We start from the raw sequence: 20,616 nt of genomic DNA, 5'->3' as shown, positions 1-20,616 counted from the left end.
GGAGCCGCGGCTCCCCCCCTTTGTACACAGTGTTAAAATTTTAAAGCTTATTCTTGAGCCAATGCAAATTTTTTCCTGGGATCACTCAAAATGAATACTTCTAAAACATGTAAATATGCATCACAGGCCTAATAGAACACATAGGCCTAAGCGTGATTTTTAAAAATCTTAAATCCATAAAGTCACATTAAACTCCATTGAGTCGGCTCCACATGTATGTCTTAGTGACTGCTGTTTGTTTTTAGGATGTGATCTGGTTTTTCATGTCCATTTTTCGTGATTATGACTATTCTGGATAAAGAATGTTTTGAGTAGAGGTGGATTCAAGAAGGCCCCTTTCCCCCCCCCCAACTTAATTTTTTAAGGGAAAAAAAAAGAAAAATGTATTCAAATTGAAGTGCGAGAGTGTAATTTCCGGCCATCTATATATGCCCTAATCCTCAGCCTGTGAATGTCCCTCCCTGGTTCACCTCTCCTTCGAATTCCTGGATTTGCCACTGTTGATTTATTATATAATTATTTTTTGCGCTTTACTTATAATGCTTCTATTGGAATTTTCACTTTATCCTCTCAAACGTTCAGAGTGCGCTACTTCACAGGGAGATTCGCCCCTTGACCCCGCCGGGGTCCTACGTAATTCGCATAACGGCTCCCCCCTTTCAAAATCCTGGCTACGTCCCTGGTTATGACGCTCGCCTTGTCAGCGATAGGTCGCAGGTTTGAATCCTGTCTGAGGCATTTTAGAATACACAATGCATTTTTATAGGACTTTATTCGTTGAAAAGCTACAGGGTATATGTACCTTTGATCATTTATATATTATATTTATTCAACAGTGTTAACGGCTAGCTTCCTTCAATGTCATATATAATATATAATATATATTGCCAGATTTATCTGGCCGAACACCCTCTTGAGGCGTAGCATTGTGTAATACAATGTTCCTGACGGTTATTTGGACCTGTTCAACCATGAAGCCTTTGTTGTCTAATGGTTATGACGCTCGCCTTGTCAGCGAGAGGTCACAGGTCCAAATTCTGTCTGAGGAATTTTATTACACAATGACCTTTTATAGGACTTTATTCGTTGAAAGCTACAGGGTAGCCTACAATGCTCCATCATGTCCTTATTAAACACTAAACACAGTATATGTAACTGTGATCATTTATATTATACTTATTCAACAGTGTTAACCGCTAACTACCTTCAATATCATATATATATATATGTGAGGTCTCACCACGAAATGAGACGCATCATTGGTGAAATCATTTTGAGATAATCACCAAAATAGGCCAAAGTCAAAATTTTTACACAATTTTGATTTTAATGTTTTTTGATAACTTGATATTTATATTTAATGATTGTATACTTTTTAAGTGAATTTTCTTACTAAAACAGTGTTTTTGCGCATATTCTGTAATTCTAGTCCTATTATTTGTACAGGTTAGTTTATCTTGGAGGCCGATTTTCTCAAAATGTGGTTCTTTTACACATAATATTTAAATGCTCACATCTCTGGATCTACATATCCTAGTGAAGCCATTCAAAGACCAAATTAAAGCCTATAATGTGATCTAATGTTACGGTGCATTTGATTTCTATCAACTAATATCAACTGTTTTGTATTGTGTATTTCATGCTCTAACTTTTGAGGAAAAGTGGAGCATCTAGAATCTTTGTCAGGTTTTAAGCATGTTTGGTACTGGTACTCATTATCACTCATGATTATCAAATCATTTTATGAAGATCCTAAAAAAAAGTTCAATCTGCTAACCAGTGGCAGCACCAGCATCTATTGTATCAGTTTTAAGATGTGTATAAGAGACAGGTGCAAGTGAGGGTAAAGGTAACATTTTAGGGGGTGAAAAGTCGGACCTACATGCTGCGATTGTCACATGACTCAAGCATGTATGTTACAAGTTTAAAATAATTATGGTTGCTATTTTAATACATAGTAATAGAAATTATATTAAAATAGCCGCCATTATTATTTTTATTATTGTTATTATTATCTGATTGGTTGACTACTGTTTATTTTAATCAACTATATTTTTAAGTACAGTATATCAAGCGACCAAACAATTTATATTTGTATTTAGGCCAAACAATTTGTATCAGCTATCTGATCACACATAAACTATTAGTTATCTAACTACATACTTTTTTCTTGATGCTATATATATGCCAAAATGTACTATGCAAGATCTTTTGTATGTTCAGTACACATTGAAGAAGGTTGCAGGGACGACCAGAATATATGTGCTCAAATAAAATATATGTATGTTCCAGAAAGTCAACCCTTGTTTTCTGTCACTTGTGATAGTCACAGTACATATACTTAATAGGACTCGAACATACATGCCCACGCGCTTTGAATAAAAGGCCCCCTCCCGAGCCACATTTGGAATAAATGCCTCCCTTGAATAATCGCAAACCCCCACAAGGCATTTATTTGAGGCAAAAATGACTGATAAACAAGTCTAAATTGAAGCAACTCATTCTATTTAATGTTGTACTGTACTCAGCCCACCGCCATTCCCTTAATATATAAAATAATTCCTCCAAAATATGTTTCTACTTTCCAACTACCAACAACAATCTACTTTAAAAAAAATTACACTTATAACACGAAAGTTTCATTTAGATGAGTTGATTTGTTTTTGAGCTATCTGATCTGCAACATTTTGCTTTGAATGGTCCTAATATTGACACCAAAATACTGTATAATCACTTCATTTAACTGCTTCATTTTTTGAACGCCTTTTATTGTATCAGTTTTACACCTGCCAATTCCTTACATCTTCTGGCTTAACATACTGGTTTAACTCTGTGCAGCCATTTTTGAGATATGTCGCACACAAAAACACCAAAACGTTACACACCCACACAATCTTACATGACTGATGTAAACATACTTTATCTCCTGGCAGAGATAATAACAATAATTATTATATATTGCTCCTCATTCAAATCAGAAATTGGAATTCTGGGCTGGGCCCCTGAGGACCCGCGGCAGCCGCAGTACAGTGCCACTCTCAATTTGAGGGTTATTCGAGGAGCCAAGCAATCAATTCAACTGGGGTCTTCAGCACAAGAAGCAGGAACAATACCTCAGCGAAGTGCTTAGTTTTTAATTTTCCTAACAACAAACTAGTTAAATCACCCTCATGTAAATTTAAACCACTCTCAAAAGATTCTTTAGGAAACTTTATGTATACCTTTAATAGTTCCACAGCAGGCTTGGCGCTAATTAATACTTTTGAAACATTTCTAAAGCTATTAGGGGTGATCCCAACACTATCGTACTTTGTGTACCAAAGTACACTGCAGTACATGCAGCACTTTGCAGCTCTCTTGTTAATTAGGTTTGTGTGGTCATGTTCACTGAAGCATTAAAATGTTAATGAAATTGAGTCAGCAAGCTGAAACGACCCCTCCCCCCGCAACAACGATAATTGAGGAAACTGCATACCCGTGTAGATATATACAGTGAGTATCTTTATTATTATTAATATCATCAATATCATCCTTATCATTGCTTAATTTAAGACTGTCCCTTCGCAGCAATATACGTTAACACTTAGGCAATTATATTCATGTCAAGATCCAAGCTCATAATTTATTGTCTCCACAGATCTTATCTATGCCTGAGAAGTATGTGGATTGGTCATGTACTTTTACATGAATAGAATCTCTAATTTAGATTAATAGTCAATTTAATAAATTATTATTAATGGTTTATGTATGTATTTCGGTATACATCCTCAAGCTGTAATAGATAATATTATGTGGATTGTTCAAGCACTTTTACACGAATAGAGTCTCTAATTTAGATTAGTAGTCAATCTAATGAATATATTCGATAAGCCTACAGTACAGTATATTACGCTTATGTGGCTTGAGAGTCATGCAAGTCAGGCAAAAAGGACAATTTTAGCAAACAAACAATATCGAATGGTGAAATATTGGTCTGCCAAAACCTGACCAGCCGGACCGCTTCCTGCGGCCTTGATAGCAGTATAAAAGCAGTGCATGAAGGTTTTAGATGCACTGGAAACATACAAGTTTGGGTGTGGCCCTTGTTAAATCAAAAATGTACTTTGGCCATCTAATCAATTTCTATGGCCACCCCTGATTTAACTCATTTTGAGTCGTGGTAAAATAGGTTGGCTACACACGTCTCAAATAATTCGTGTTGGCCTATATGCCACTAAAAATCAAATACCCTCACGTGGCTAACTACTTTAAACACATAATTTCTTGATATTTTAGAATTTGTTCATGGGTAATAAGGAGCATACAGATGGTAATAGGCATTCTCCCTTGGCTGCTGGCTGTGTACAAGGCTCTCTTGCCCTTTATACTCTTTGTTGTTATCAAGCAATTTTGTGGAAGAGGAGGATCCTACTTGAATATTAAAATGATAGCCAAGTACATTGACTATTTATGTAGTGCAAAAACAACACTAAAATTGCAACCTAAAAAGCTACCTTGGAATTCAATTCAATTCAATTCAACTTTTATTGTCAAACACAGTGAGAACATGGTTTGAAATTCTTCTTGTTTGTTCACAGTTAAAATGTAAGGAATAAAGTAATTATTGGCAATATATCTCCAAAAGGACACATAAATTATTGATTTTCAGACCGACTATTATACAGTCACATGTTCAATCAATAATGTAGTATTTTTAATATCCTAGTAACAAAGATGTAAATATCTAAATTGATCAGGAGACAACAATTGAGGCATGTTGTGGCAAAATGGCTAAGTTGTAGCAAAAATTCAAGTTATTGGTATTTTCAGATACCTGAGTATGTGATCTTTAAAATGAGGGGTCATTCATTGAAATTTTTTTAAGTTCTTCAAATTTCAAGATTTTCCCCTCTTGAAAACAATTCCATGAATTAATGAACCCCAAAGAGAAAAGTGGGAGGGGGGGGGGGGAGAAGGGTGAATCAATGAACACCAAAGAGAAAAGGGGAACAATCAACCCCAAAGAGAAAGGGGGATTCAGGTTCTCCTCGGGAAAATGTTAATTTCTAAATGGTGGGAAATGAGCTTTCCAGACTTCTGAAGTGTCTTTTAATAACTTTTATGTTGTTCAAAATTCAAGGTTTTCCCCTTTTGAAAACGGTCAGGTCAATTTTTCTCATTCTTATGACAGTAAATATGCCTTATGTGTGTACCGGTATACATACGTTGCATACGTATTCTTTTTTCCATGAATTGATGAGCCCCAAAAATAAAAAGGGGTTAGGGTTCCTCCCCCAAGAAAATGTTGATTCCTAGATGGCGGGAAATGAGCTTTCTCCTCCCTCTCCTCCGTCTTTCTTTTCTTGCATTTCTTTCCGATCATACAAAAATCTCCATGGACATTATATATTTTCCGCCGGCCATGATATAGTTTATAAGATTATTGTCATATTCCTAACAATGAAATATGAAATTACAATCTTGATGCTTGATATAACGGAAATCACCTAACTACTAATAATAGTCACAGATAGAAAAAAGTATGGGAGGAAGGACAAAGCCTTGTTGTTGTGGTCTGTTGGTTATATATTATTAACTACATACTGTATTGAGCACCCTCCTATTCTATTCAAGTATCTTAATATATAATTTAGTAAAGTTGCTCGATATCAATGTATCCTGCTATACATTGTGTTCTCTCTATAAAACATTTATAGTAAGATTTTTATAATGCGTTCTATCAAAAGCTCTGATATTGATTATTACCACACTCTTTTCTTTAATGAGGAATATCTGAACAATAGTGAAGGATTACAGCATTTTGAATTGAAATATTTTAATATTGTACTCCAACAAATAATGCCAGAATATCTGGATTTGGGAGAAAACTACATCAGCACACTTCAGTTTCTGCAATTTTGTAAATATTTACAGACCTTGTGTATTTTTCATCAAGCTTTATACATCTGTTGGTCTTATTTTTTTTAAGAAAAAAAAAAAAATAAATTTGCAAATTACCATTGCACCAGCTTACTAGTAGTTTAAATCTAACATTCACATGTTGCATACAGAAAATGTTTTAGAGTAACGAGTAGTATATTTTAAGGGTCGTGCAAAGGGTGTTATATGAGGGTGGGTGGATTTCAATCATAATTTGGCAATTTACCAGCTGCACTGAGGAACCAGAAAACGATAAAAAAACAGTTTAATATTGTACCAAATTAGAGGCATTCTTAAAAAAAAATTAATGAATTTATGATTGCATTGTTTAATGTTTTAATAATACAAAACTGAAATTAAAAGAAACTTTATAAATAAACTACAAAATATAAATTGGATTGGATTAGATGTATTCGGTGTAAACAGCAAGGATAGCCCACGAAAGTCTAGAAGAAGACTTATTTCTAGTGGGGTCCTTCTGGTGGTGATTGGGCAGTACACCGGGAGACAATCCCCTACGTTCTTTAACGTGCACATGGGCCATAAATTTACACAGGACCAACGGCTTAAACATCTTATCCGAAAGATGGTGCGCTATTGTAACTTTTATTTCAGCCCTCCAGCTGAAATACAAGGAGAGGCAGCGATGGGAATTGAACCGGGAACCTACAGATCTCCACGGTTAAGCGCACACACAGTGGCTACCACCAGATTAGCCGATTGAGCTAAACTGCTCTCAACAAATAATGTTGAATTATTTCCCAAATAATAAATACAATTAAAATGATACGTAAAATATATACAACCATCATCATAGTTTTACAGTAAATTTATGACTTTTAACCTCCTATCTAAAATTATACTGCGCACACGCTAACCGATCTCCAAGTGGCCATGTTTGAAAACTATTTTGGATTAGCGAAAAAGAAAATCAACTGCTTTAGCCATTTTGGCAAAGGCCTAAAATACAAAAAAAAGTTTTAAATGGCTGTATGACGTAGACTAACACAAAGGTACCACTAGCTTGGGTTTTTCCACTAAAACACGAGGGCCGATGCAATGTGATGGTGGTAGAATGGGCATATCCTAGTATCATTAATAATAATTTAGTTAGTGATTTTGTGTTATCGTCTAATACGTAAAATACATTTAAATAATCTGTGTAATAATTTAATAATGCACCGCCTGGGTCGCTTTGTAACTGTTACACGGTGTACAAGCAAACGCTAACCTAGCCTATGGCCTAAATTGTGTACGTTCTTGATTATTGCAGTGAAAACTTGGGCTGACAGACGATTTGGCCCAAGCCAATTTTGAATTATACTGTAGTCTAGTAAACCACCGCTAGCTTCCCACCCCCAATATCATTCAAAACTAAAAAGAAAATACTGTATAGGCCTAGGCCTACATAATTTTTTTCAACTTTTGTGATATTCAGCAAACTTTCAAACTACCACATTTGTGTGTTAAAAATATTAATTTGCCTTTCAAATAACGTCACCTACCAGATATTTTTTTTCTGATACCCTCATCGAGGCAGGGGTGGATTAAGGGGGAAACCATCCCCTACCCCCCTCACTTTTGAAAAGTAAAAAAAAAAGAAATAATTGATTCTCCTAAAAACACCTCAAAAGTAAGCCCAGTTATATATTATATTATATATATTTTCATTGTCAATGTAACAATATGATTTGTTTTGAGCAACATAAATGGGACGCGTAATTTGTTGTTTTTACAAGCTTTTTGGCTCCAGAAATTCTCATATAACCTACCAAAATTGTTTATAATTGTTTTTCCGGGCACTTGTTCGAGTTTCCTAGGCTAGTCTAGGGTAAAATATCGTAATTAATAAAAGATAGAAGTAAAAAGTCGAAGGCTGTCTTATACGAACGACATTTTTTAATTTAAAAAATCTGATAAAATTTGGGCGTAATTCATTTCATGTAGAAAACAATAATTTACAATAGGCCTCTAGAGGCCTAAACTCCATTATAAGGTATGCGATAATTTATGGTAGATATTGGCCGTTTACAACCCTTATTAAGAATAGACGATCCCAAATCTGATACGAAAAATCCATTGCCTTACGTTGAAAAGGATCACGCATGCATAAGCCATTGACACACAATGAATAAATTTCACTTGTTCAAAACAAATCACAATACAATATCAATATCAATTTTGTCTGCCTTTCAATGCATTACTTGTTTGATTTATTTTACTATTGTTTTGTGATCGTACTTTCCTAATGATTCAAAGAATGACCAATAAAATGTTTTGAGTATGAAAAAGCTGGTGGAACAATTGGTGCTTAGAAACCCACACAAGTTGCATACTGTAAAAAAAGGAAACTACTTACATACGCCATGCTAATCATTTTTAAGGGATACATTTACAGATGCCTCAGTTAATTTGCACTGACTTTAATCAAAATATTCTCCAAATTCGATTGTCTCAACTCAATTATCATTTAATAATACTACAGTACTAAATTTTAGCAATTTCGCATTAGGTATTTCGCTGAATTTTATTTTTGCGGTTTAATACGATCTTAAACTGAATTTTGTAATGATCTCACGAATTATAAAAATTATTTTGAAGCTACGCTAAAAACGGTTTTTCAAACTTTATGGTTAATCAGGTTTAAGACACAAGAAACGGATGGTTTGATAAAGAGTGCATGAATCTCAAAACACAGGTTAAAAAAGAATTATAGAAATTTAAACGCATGCACACACAAAATTTATTAGAAACATTATAAAAAATAAAAAAACAATACAAAAAGGTTACTAAAGAAAAAAAATACGACGTTCAAAATCTTAAATTCTTCTTGTTTGTTCACAGTTAAAATGTAAGGAATAAAGTAATTATTGGCAATATATCTCCAAAAGGACACATAAATTATTGATTTTCAGACCGACTATTATACAGTCACATGTTCGATCAATAATGTAGTATTTTTAATATCCTAGTAACAAAGATGTAAATATCTAAATTGATCAGGAGACAACAATTGAGGCATGTTGTGGCAAAATGGCTAAGTTGTAGCAAAAATTCAAGTTATTGGTATTTTCAGATACCTGAGTATGTGATCTTTAAAAGAATGTAGGACATAAACCACCCAGGACATAAACCACCCAATTGGAATATACCATTGTTAAAGTGGGTGGGCAACAGGGTGAACAATGTTGGGTGGTCTTGCTTTTATCTAGCTTTACTTAATTTGCTGTAGTAAAGCTGTCTCTTATACACATCTAGATGTGTATAAGAGACAGGTAATCACTGTGCTTAAAGTTTAATTTTTTTTAGTTTTCTAAATTTATTTTAATTTTTAAAATGACTTACATTAAAAATCACTTTCAATTAAATACTTCCCTTTAATAATAATAATTTTATTTTAGTAATCACTGTGCTTAAAGTTTAATTGTTTTAATAGGTATATTTTAGTTTTCTAAAATTACTTTCTAAAATTATTGCACAATGGGTAAAAATAAGAATATAAATGACTAATTCTATAAAAAAGTATTTATCATACATGTATATGGTTTACAAATTGAATTCTTAATAATTATCATTAATTTACATTTACAGTATTTATATTATATAACTGAGATAATAATTTGAATGAAAAAAAAAATTAAATTATTATCTCAGTTATATAATATAAATACTGTAAATGTAAATTAATGATAATTATTAAGAATTCAATTTGTAAACCATATACATGTATGATAAATACTTTTTTATAGAATTAGTCATTTATATTCTTATATACGTCACGAGATTAATTACGCACTAGATAAAACTTTCTGGATGAATTTGAAACAAAACCAGAGCATTGCAGGTGTCAACATTCCTATGCATGATACATGACTTAACCAACCATATTTTCTGATTAAGTCATCATAAATGACATAATCAGAAAATATGGTTGGCTCAAATTTGTGTGGTGGTTTAAAAAAAATTCAGGGGGAGACTTTATGGCCCAAAATAGTGATTTTAGACCACATTGGTAATAGAATTTGATAGGCAAATAACAGTAATATTTTTAGCAAATTTCTTTGAAAAATTTTCATAGGCCTAGGGCCTAGGCCTAGCTAGGTATACAGTATTTTCATTTTACAGTATTTTGGAACGACAGATCAAATTTTCCTTTTTAGTTCCTATTGCATTACAGGAAAATTTGATCTGTCAAATTTCTAGTAACCAATGCAGACATACAGAGCCTAATAATGAGCTGAATGAGTTTCCACCTATCGAACACGATAATAATGACACATTAAACGAAAACATTACACTAGATGAAATTAAAAGAGCATTTGATACTCAGAAAACCGGTAAAGGCTCTGGGGATTGACGGTATGAATTTTGAATTTTTATTAAACGCACCTAAGGCTATATTTAACCTAGGTAACTTCCCTAAACAATGGGCTACAATGGATTTTAAGAAAGGGGAAAAGAACAATCCAGAAAATGACATGGCATCACCTTAATTCCAATATTAGACAAAATTATCTTACAAATTCTCAACACAAGATTAGCAAAATTTACAGAAGATGATAATATTTTGTTTGAGGAACAAGCAGGTTTTTGAAAATGGTATCGAACATCTGATAATGTATTTATTTTGGATACTATTATTTCTAGATACTTAAATAGAAAACGTGGTAGAGTCTTTGCATGTTTTGTCGACCTTAAACGCTCCTTTGATTCCATAAATCATGTATTACTGATTTATAAATTGAGACAGATTGGCGTGGCTGGTAGAATGTTAACCATTATAAATTCGTTATACCAAAATTTAACAGCTCATGTAAAAATTGACAACAAACTGAGTACCTCATTCGATTGATTGATTGATTGGAGTACAACAAGGTTCTCCGCTTTCATCTTTACTTTTTTATTATGTATATTAATGGCATAAGCAACCTTCTTAATCAAGTAAAACAAAAGATCCAATTTGGAGATTGTTATCATAAGTTCTGTCTTCTTTAACGCCGATGATCTAGTGCTTGTTAGCGATACTGTGAAAGGACTATCAAGGACTCCCATCAAATCAAGTGTACTTTTTTCTTATTTAAAAAACAGCTCCATAAGCTACAGCAGTCTTTTTGCACATACAAATAATTAACATACTTTTGCTTCATAGGCTTGCTTAGATTGTTTATATCGGGCTACATGTATCTACGAAGCCTGCGCGCATGAAAAATTGCAATAGTTTCGGCAGTACTGTAGGCCTTGTTCACTAGCCCACCGGGCAAAAAGAAGGGAAGTTGACTAGCCCCGAGCAGTTTTTACTAACCATTGTACGTCCAGCTAGTCAAAAATCAAGCCCTGGTAGTAGTATAGCCATGTTAGTCAGAATAAAACTGCCGTGATTTGGAAAAACGCATTATATCCATTTTTGAGAATTTTGAGATTTTTGGCTTAGGGGCATCCTATGGATGTAATCTATCATGTGAACTGATCATATACCCCCAAAAATGTTTATAAATATGAAATTAATATGAGAGTTACGCATTATATCCATCCACCAAAGCAAAAAAATCCGGAAGAGTGCATTATATCCACCATGCATTAAAGAGTGAGCAATCAACCAATCACAGAAGACAATGATGCATATTTAATTAGTTCCCTAGCTGGTGGAAGGGCATAATAGGGTATAAAAGTTTGTTTTTGATCAGAATACAATTAATAAAAGAAGAATGCATTGTTCTTCATCTTTTAAAGAATAAAGTTGCAATATGACCGTCACCAAATTGTGACCATAATGTAAATTTTAGTCTGTAATATTAATAATTATTATTATAACTAAGACCATTCAACAAACAAAATAAAATACATACATATTAAACTTAAAAATGTTTTACTTAGACTTTACAATTAAACCAATGCTTGGAATTTAGATATAATACCTATGCTAAATTTACATTTAAAATATTTTAGCTATATTTAAATAAGTACACTTTCTTATAATTTAAGGAAACAGAAATTTATAAAAGGGCCTGAAGAAGTGTGTTTAATAGTTGGGTATTTATTTTTTGTTTATTTAATTGAAAAGCGGGTATTCTTCATAGTGAATTTAAATAAACTGATTTTTTATGTTGTAAAAACATACTAACAGTGTTGTTGCTTGTTCTTTCTGTAGTGGTTAATGATAGAATTTAATTTAAATTCTACATGTACCATACCATACTTTAGGGGAAATACAACATTTACTAAATCAGATCAGACACATTGTGTAAATATTTTATGAGAGTGAATGCGATAATGTTGCTAAATAATATAAACAAAAACCCTTAAGAAACTTTCTATTTTATTTTGTTTTAAGTTAATTAAACATAATGGAATTTAAACCTCTAATGTCCTGGTAAAAATTCACTTTAATTTGTTATTTTTATTAGTCCTTAAGTAAAGAATAATGCATGCATTCTGCTGGCAAAAATGGATATAATGCCTACATCAGATTTTTCATGCTTCATTGGCTTTTGTTTTAATTTGGAAAAGCACATTATGACCATTTTGACTGGGTTATAGAAAAAAATATATAAATAAAGTACTTCAGTATGTTTTTTCTGTTGTGTAGTTAGTACATTTACACAAAAATTCAATATAATTCATTTCCATAACAAAAGGCTAACAAGAAATGCATTTTGCTCAGTATCTTAAAACTATGATTTTGGCTTATAATGCGTTCTTCCGAATCATGGCAGAAAAGCTGGCATCAACTGCCAGCGAAACTTTGTGGTAAATAAATTACATCCTTTAAGTTAGTCTCAGAGGGCCGCCTCATTATTACCTGATATTAATATCGAAATGACTGGAACCACAACCATTTACCTATATTTATAAATTAAATAAAACGTATAAATGTTTTGATGGATTGGACATTTAACTGCAAGAAAAAGTAATGACAGATGGCAATATAGGCAAAAAAGAAATACAAGTTCAGTAGTAATAATTGTGTATGCCCAGAACCATGGAGATTTTGTTTTTATATTCCCATAAACAGTTTTAACTGTTCAAACTAAAATACAATTTCATACCATTTTTCCAGACCAGGTGAACAACATACTGTAGCCCATGTGTAAGTTCAAGAACCCAGTACAGTGCCCAGTTCAAAAGAGCAGAGGATTGTCTCCCTATGTACTGCCCCTTTCACAGTGGTGTATCCTGGATTTTAAAAATAAGGGTGGAGTGGTGGGGGGGGGGGGGGATTGCTATATAGAAATATCATATCCTACTGTTTGAACAAACATGGGTTGTGCTCAGACACCATGAAAACCTCCCTGTACTGTGGCTCTTAATACGGATAGTTATGGGTCCATATCTCACTCAACCCAGTAGTGGTGTCAAAATTTGCGGGAAGGAAAATTGGAGGGAAGAAATGATATTGGAGAAATTTCTAGCATACTGTAGGCTAGCAAGGTCCAGCAGTAAAACAATGGTAGGGTCGAGGAATCTGGTCTCAGACAAGTCATGGCAGATAGGGGACTTTTGTCAACATATCCAAGGGGTTAGGCCCCTCCCCCTCCTATCCCACTGGCACTGCCATTGCTGCATTGGTGTTCAGTGACGAGAAGTAATCAACTATAAGTTACACAACATTATAACTTACCATTGGGACTGAGTGTCACACTAGGCATTGGATACATGTTAGTGTATTTGAAATCCACCGGGATCCATTCCCAAAGCCGGATGCTTTTGTCGTCCGATGTCGTCACAAAACGGCGATTCTGGTCAATAAAGGTGATCGTGTTGACCGCACCAAGATGCCAGTTGTACTCCTGCACTATTTCATTTGCTCGTGTATCCCACTGTGAATATGAGATGTAGATGGAAGACGATATACAGTACTACCATTTAAATAAAAGGGGGTTGTCTCAATCCCTATGTACTGCCTGTTTAACCCAATGAGATAATGCTGTACAGTGGCTGGCTGCTAAATACCCTCATGGGTCTATACCACAAATTACCCAATGTACTCAACCCAATGGCAGATTGAAGGGGGTGGGGGGTCCCAGCCAGCCCAGCTACTGCTCCCCGCCACTTTAATTTTTCAAAATTATAAAAAAGAGAGAAATTAAATAATAAAATTTACAGACATTATTTTTAAATAATCATAAATTGTAAAAATTGTAAATAATGTATATATTGTATTACTGTAAATCATTTCCACCCATCTAAGGTTCCATAAGTATAGATTTACAATATTTAGTACAATGTATTTACAATATTTACAATTTAAAATATATACAATTTACAATAGTGCAGCGTCAGCAGCATCTACGGTCGTAAATTGTAATTTACTGATTTCCTGCAGTACTGTATTTCTGAAAGAAACATTCATTGTTTATATTAATTACTATTTGTCACTTGTTGACTGTAGCGCTTCCTTGTATTTACGAAGTGATATTATCAATTACTTAAAATGTTTAAATCGACACTAGGCACTGCCTGATGTGAACAGGGGTCTTCAGCACAGGAAGCTCTGGTTCAAATCTAACTACTCCAATATGAAAGTACTGTAGTTAATATTTTAAGCCTTACAATTTTTCATGTTAATAACAAATGAAAATAATTGCCCAGAGCTAATAATACATTAAAGATAATGTTGAAAGCAAGATAATGATACGTACTCAGTAATGCAGTAATCCTAATTAATGACAAATATTATTATAAAATATTGTTTGAAGGTTTGCATGGCGAAGTAATAATAATATATATTAATGTTTGCGGTTAATAATATCTGCAGAAATCCCAAAACAGTAAATACATATAATATGTTTTGGTGAGTGAGACTTGCTAGTGATTGGTTGAAAACTAAACAATAGCTGAGAGTACATGACATTATTGTGAACTGATAGTCTGAACTATCAGTTCCTCACTTACTCAATAGAGAAAATGCCCAGGTTTTGTATTTTTAGCTTTAAAATTTGACGTATTAACTTTATATCAATTTAATTATTTTATTTTTTAATTGACTTATTTATATACATTCTTCTATTAGGTGATGGTTTTTACGACCCCTCGGAAGTAAGTCCTCTTGGACTTTAATGGGTTGTCAAGGCATCCCAATCATTCTGTTCGAAAGGTGTATATAAGAAAAAAACGATTAATTAATACCTTTTTTAAAATTTTTAATAAATATTTTATATTGCTATTTTAAACTTCCGCAACGGGCCTTTATTTATCTCGATGTAAATTGCTAAATTGCTGTTTTTAATGTCTGATGTTTGTAATGTTTTGCTTTTTAATAATGCTGTATAAATTCAATTCAACTGATAGCCACCTGGCATTCCAGACAGATCAAAAAAGCTATAGAATTTTCAGAAACATGATAAAATACATCAATATAGTGAACTTGTCATCAGCGATATTTGGTTGTCCATGTTTTATCAAACCTAAGATGCCATTGTTTTTGGCTTTCCGTTTCACCTAGCTAGTAAGCCCTGTGGAACACTTTCAACGGATATTGAGGAAAGCCGGACTAGGCCCACAATTTCGTGGGGGACATCGCCCCCCCCCCCCTCATCGGGAACCTTGGACCCTGGGCAAATCCTGGTGCCACACCTGTACTACTTAGTCTATGGATTTTCCAATCTTAATCCTAAGAACAAATTATCTTACTGGAAGAGAAAATGGGCCTAATAATTAAAATTACAACTTTCACAACATGACTGCTGAAGTTAAGATTTGTTTTTAGTGTTCACTGCTTTGAAACAATATTGCCGGATATTCCAGAAAAAGAGAACCGAATGTTTATATATGTAATTTAAGTAAATATATTAACTTTCCAATGTTGTGTATATTTGTATTGTATATATGTTATGATTTATACACCTATTCAGTGCAGAATCTTCAGTAGCCTATGCCAGGGTCTTACAGCAGATTCTACATAGGCCTAACTTCACGTAAATGAGGCATAGGCCTAGACAGACTGCTGCGGGTTGCTGGACGCACAATCTAGACTAGGCCTCAGACTACTGAAAAGAACTCATGGTCCAACCTAGCCCAGACTTAGTTAGAGGGAGCGTAGACCAACGAACGTCCATACTACTTAGGCCAATCTTCTGAAAATGGACTTGATCGTCCCTCACCTGCCTGTAGCAGCAGCACAAGAGAAAACTAAGATAAGCCTTTCGCTGCTCGCGCCTTGCTAAATTCACATTGGTCACACAAAGTAGTGTGAGTTTTTTTGGTAGACGCCATAATTATACATGACGTTACCATATACAAGCCCCTCCCCCTCGGCTGAACCCGTTGTAATTAGCAACTACCATCCAAAAGTGCTCTCTGTGTGTAGAAAGTTACTATCAATTGAGGGCAGTATTGATTGAAATTTATATATAATTATATCATTACTGCAAAGAGGTTTAGAAACAGAAGATCAAGATTTTTTTCCTGTAACTTGTGGGCTGGATTGATATAGTACTGTCTCTTATACACATCTAGATGTGTATAAGAGACAGTGCAACAAGAGTGTCTATGCTTCAGAGAATTGCCATTATTGACCAAGAATTGGATGAAAGCGGAAAAAACCACCACATAACTATTTCTCCAAGCTTTATAAAAAGAAAATTAAAAGGCAGCACTCTGACAAAAGTTCTAGCCTAGGCCAAGCCCTAAATAGGCTGGGCTAGTACATTGCAGCATGGAGGAAATATACTTAATAAATATATTTCCTCCTTAACTGATGATGATAGGCCTAGACATCGACAGCCAAGGTGTAAACTATCATTATGGATTCCCATCATTATCATATGTAGCCTTACAGTAGCCTAGGTGGTCCTACTCTACTAATCACTCAACTTATCTCCTTTTTCATTCCTTTTGATAAGCCCCACGTATCTCGGGTGGAAGTGTTGTTTATTGAATTAAAATACTAGGCACTGCATTTGTTTTTAGCTTCCTTATATAATTTTTCTTGTATCCTAAAGACGATAACAAATCTGGGTCTCTCACAGGTAGGCCTAGCAGTCAATGTGAAATAATTACAAAACATGTGAATGAATGAAGTGCTTTGTTGAGTGGGCTCCCAATTAGCCGCCTAGGCCTAGGGGCCTACATCTTCTTCACCAATTTTTACTTCGGAAAACTTAAGAAACTTAGATGTTTGTGGTCTTCAAATTATGCTTACATCCAAAGACCAACGTAATAAGGCAGGGCTGTAGGAGTTTCAGCAATTCTCTTTGTCTTGTATCTGAGAGACGGAACAACGAACTTCAGCCGTGTTTTGTGTGTGGCGCGTCAAGTGTCAATGTGCTTGTTTACGTTTTGGTTCGGTAGGAATGACGTCATCACCTAATTAACATATTATTGTTTCTATGAATATCTGAGCCAACTGAGCGATGCTATAATATAGTCTCTTTTAATTGCCCTAAAACAGTATGAAAAGCGTGATTTTTTTAAAGTAAAGAGATTCAACATATTACTAACAGTTTAATTTATCTACATATATTGTTCTGGCTATATTTCACAAGTCCTTTAAGTATTTACTGTTTTGGGATTTCTGCAGATATTATTCTCTTGAAGACGATTGGAACAACTCAATTAAAACGTCAAGATATTCTCAACAAACAACAACAGTTCTTTTAAGAACAAACTACGTTTTGTACCGCAAGCATTAATATATATTATTATTATAAAAGTAATAAAATCCATACCTGTACAATTTTCTTGTCTGCCATGCCTGCTACAAAAATGTGTTGTTTGTCTTCATATGGGCTGAACTTCACACAATATAAGGAACTTTATTGTTTGTAAATCTTGATATACATTAACTTGAAATAATTAAAATATAATACTTTAAAATTTGTTTATATTGGTAAATGAATAAAATTAGTGAGATATCGTGACAAAATGAGTCTTGTTGTAAGCCAGGTTAAGATATGCAAGAAAATATGCTTGAAGTCATATTTAAGACAAAATGGGTTTCAATGTTTCTAATAAGTTTAATATTTATATTTCACTATAACAAATGTTCTGAGTTGATAACATTAGTTGAAAGTATTTGAGGCACATTTTGTAAAGTTCTTTTTTAGAATTGATAGGAAAACGAACACAATATTTATAAGTTGTTAATCTTTAAGGCCAAATAAAAAAAAAATTGTGTTGGCCACGCCTGACCAACCCAAATTTTACGAAATTCAGGGTCGGCATTTAAAAAAATTTTTTTTTTTTTGACTACAAGGAACAATACCGTTTTTCCATGAGCTTATATGGTTGGAATAGCCTTGGAGTGGGATAAGGGGCCAAGGCCTAGCCTATTATGGTGCATGGTATGCAATGCGAATCCAAAATTGTTGTATTATTTGTGTATTTTCTACTTTTTAAGCGTAAACACATTTTTGGGGGTAAAAAAAAAGTTATCCTACCGACCTACCAATTTTTTTTATTTTTCCAAAACGTGGCCAACACAAAATTTTTTTTTTTTTTTTTTTTTTTGGCCAAATGGGAATTTTTTCTTCCAAGTATGTTTTCAGACTTCTGAATTTGAAAATTGAGTTTACTTCAGTTGTTGTTCAAGCTAGGAACGGAATCTGATTCAAAAACCAAAATAAAGTCAATATACTCATTTATCTATATATATTAACTCAATCGTTCTTTTATACAAGATTCACTTTGTCACAACAGCTCACATTTGTGACCCAAGATCATAAAGGGCTGTTAACTCATCCTCAAATGAGTTTTTGTTATATTAGCATAAAACATATCATTTAAAATTAACTCAATCGGGTGTCTAGAAGCAAAGTTATGACCGTTTGAATAATTATCATTCTTATCAACTTTCTTAAATCAAGTTTTGAGAGGTTACTATTCATTTTTCACTATTAACTCCCATCCGAAAATGGCTAAATTTCACTTTTGACAGTTGGAATTTTAAAGTCAAACTTCACGAATAGTAAGATTGATACTTATACTTCATTTATTATACAGAAAACCAATTCGTACAAAATTCATGTTCTACAGCCTATTTTGGCTATTGAGGCTTGTTTCTTAATACAGGACGGTGCGAGTTTACAGCCCTTTAATGAATCTTAGGTCACATTTTTCATGGATGCTTTGGCCTCCAGTGACATTAAGACAAATGATATGTAATTTATTCTAACCATTTTCTGTATCCCAAATTTTCATGTATCTGTCGTAGCCTGAGCTGATAAACTTATCACCACTATATTGAAGGATGCATCATGGACAGCCGGCTTGTGACCTAGATATGTGCAGATGACACGCCTCTTGTTATACACTTCCCCACAACTGGCAACAGAAACCAAAACAAGTTTAGAATGAGGGATGGGAAATAGTCAGACACCAGTAAGGGGGGAGGGGGGAAGAAGCAGGGTTAGATTATACAGTGTGTGGGGATATGTTAAAAATGGTTTAAAACTGGAGGAAGGTCAAAGGGTAAGGAAAGACCAAGAGATGAAGATGGGTTAAGAAGTGGAGACATGTCAAGTGTTGGTTCAAAAGTGTTTAAAATCAAGAGGTCAATATTTGAAAAAGACAGTAAAACAGCAGACAATTATTGCAGTAATAACACTAGTACACCTAACGACATGGCCCATTTGTCCAACCAAATATCGCGGTAATATTGACATAATATAACGCCTTTCTCAATGGATCACGCACACTGTGAGAGCCATTAGTTAAACTTTATAGTCGTCACAGAGTAAAGGCGTGTATTAATGTTTATTATTTCTACAAAATTGTTGATAAGTAAGATTATTGGAATGTGACCTGCTTTTGTTTCAGACACACCCCAAAACGGAAATATTGCAGGAATATTACTAGGTCCATGGTTGAATGTGTAACCTCAATATTGCTGCTGCTGCAGTTAGTTTGGGCCTTTTCATCAAGATGGTAGCTGTTTGAAAGTGGCTTAAAAGGAAGAACACAAGAGATAGGAAAATACAAAAAAAGGAAGGGATTCAATTACTGTACTTAGGTTTGTGTCATTCTTATAATATACAAAACTCATTAACTAAAATATATTATATATGCTTTTATTCCCAGGCAAGATAATTATTATTAAATAGAAGAATGAAGAATTATTTTGAACACAATTCTTACTTTTAATTTACTGTCCATTCCGCATGATAACAACAAATTACCTGACTTTGGAAAAAGCCTAATAGCTGCAAAACCTTTCGTATGTCCCGTCCAGGTGTGCAGGAGCTTCTTCGGCAGGTAACATTTCTCGGGTGGGTCCTCTGACTTGAGGTCGACGTCAAGATCCATTGGAATATGTAGGAAGGAGCGGTCTTGATAATCGTACGCATCTTTGACTGAGGAAGTGTAAAAGAGTGATAAACATTGAAGTGATAAAAGCATTGCAGAATAGACATTCAGAAAAGATATGTTGACCATTAAGATAGCTGAATCTTCTTTAGAACTTTCATGTCCCAACTATTATAATCATCATACATTATTATCATCATTACCACCACCCTCATTGTAATATTCAGTGTCTTCATTTCAAAAATCAACATCAATTTTGCGATCACTTCTGGCTTTGGCAACATATACTGTATACTATAACTGATCATAAGTTATTGCTTATTACTATTTCTGTAATTATCAATCATCATCTACACAACCACTCCATTACTATCATCATCCTCTTAATGACTGTGATAATGTCCTCCTGGTTAATAACCTTTAAGGTGGTACCAAACACAGAACTACCAGGAGACC

General features: G+C 33.9%; 1 protein-coding gene across 2 annotated transcripts in view; it reads right to left on the bottom strand.

Annotated features, from left to right (window-relative positions):
• LOC117111465 (pre-mRNA-processing factor 17-like) overlaps positions 1 to 20,475 on the bottom strand; it is a 30,691-nt gene extending 10,216 nt beyond the window's left edge. Inside the window, exons 1-4 of one of the 2 annotated variants that reach the window (XM_033254388.1) lie at positions 19,993 to 20,475; positions 19,031 to 19,179; positions 17,586 to 17,702; positions 13,538 to 13,736 (exon numbers count right to left, since the gene is read on the bottom strand). In XM_033254388.1, coding sequence (XP_033110279.1) covers positions 13,538 to 13,736; positions 17,586 to 17,609 — 223 coding nt within the window. In that variant the 5' untranslated portion in view covers positions 17,610 to 17,702; positions 19,031 to 19,179; positions 19,993 to 20,475. The remainder of the gene's footprint in view (positions 1 to 13,537; positions 13,737 to 17,585; positions 17,703 to 19,030; positions 19,180 to 19,992) is intronic. The other variant, XM_033254387.1, reaches the window with a different exon arrangement.
• Positions 20,476 to 20,616: the final 141 nt, after the last annotated feature.

Source organism: Anneissia japonica, unplaced genomic scaffold, assembly GCF_011630105.1.
Source record: "Anneissia japonica isolate Jap-2015-1 unplaced genomic scaffold, ASM1163010v1 scaffold24788_len87353_cov107, whole genome shotgun sequence".
NCBI lineage: Eukaryota > Metazoa > Echinodermata > Crinoidea > Comatulida > Comatulidae > Anneissia > Anneissia japonica.
The sequence above is the reverse complement of the archived record's forward strand: the minus strand, read 5'-3'. Positions and strand labels throughout refer to the sequence as shown.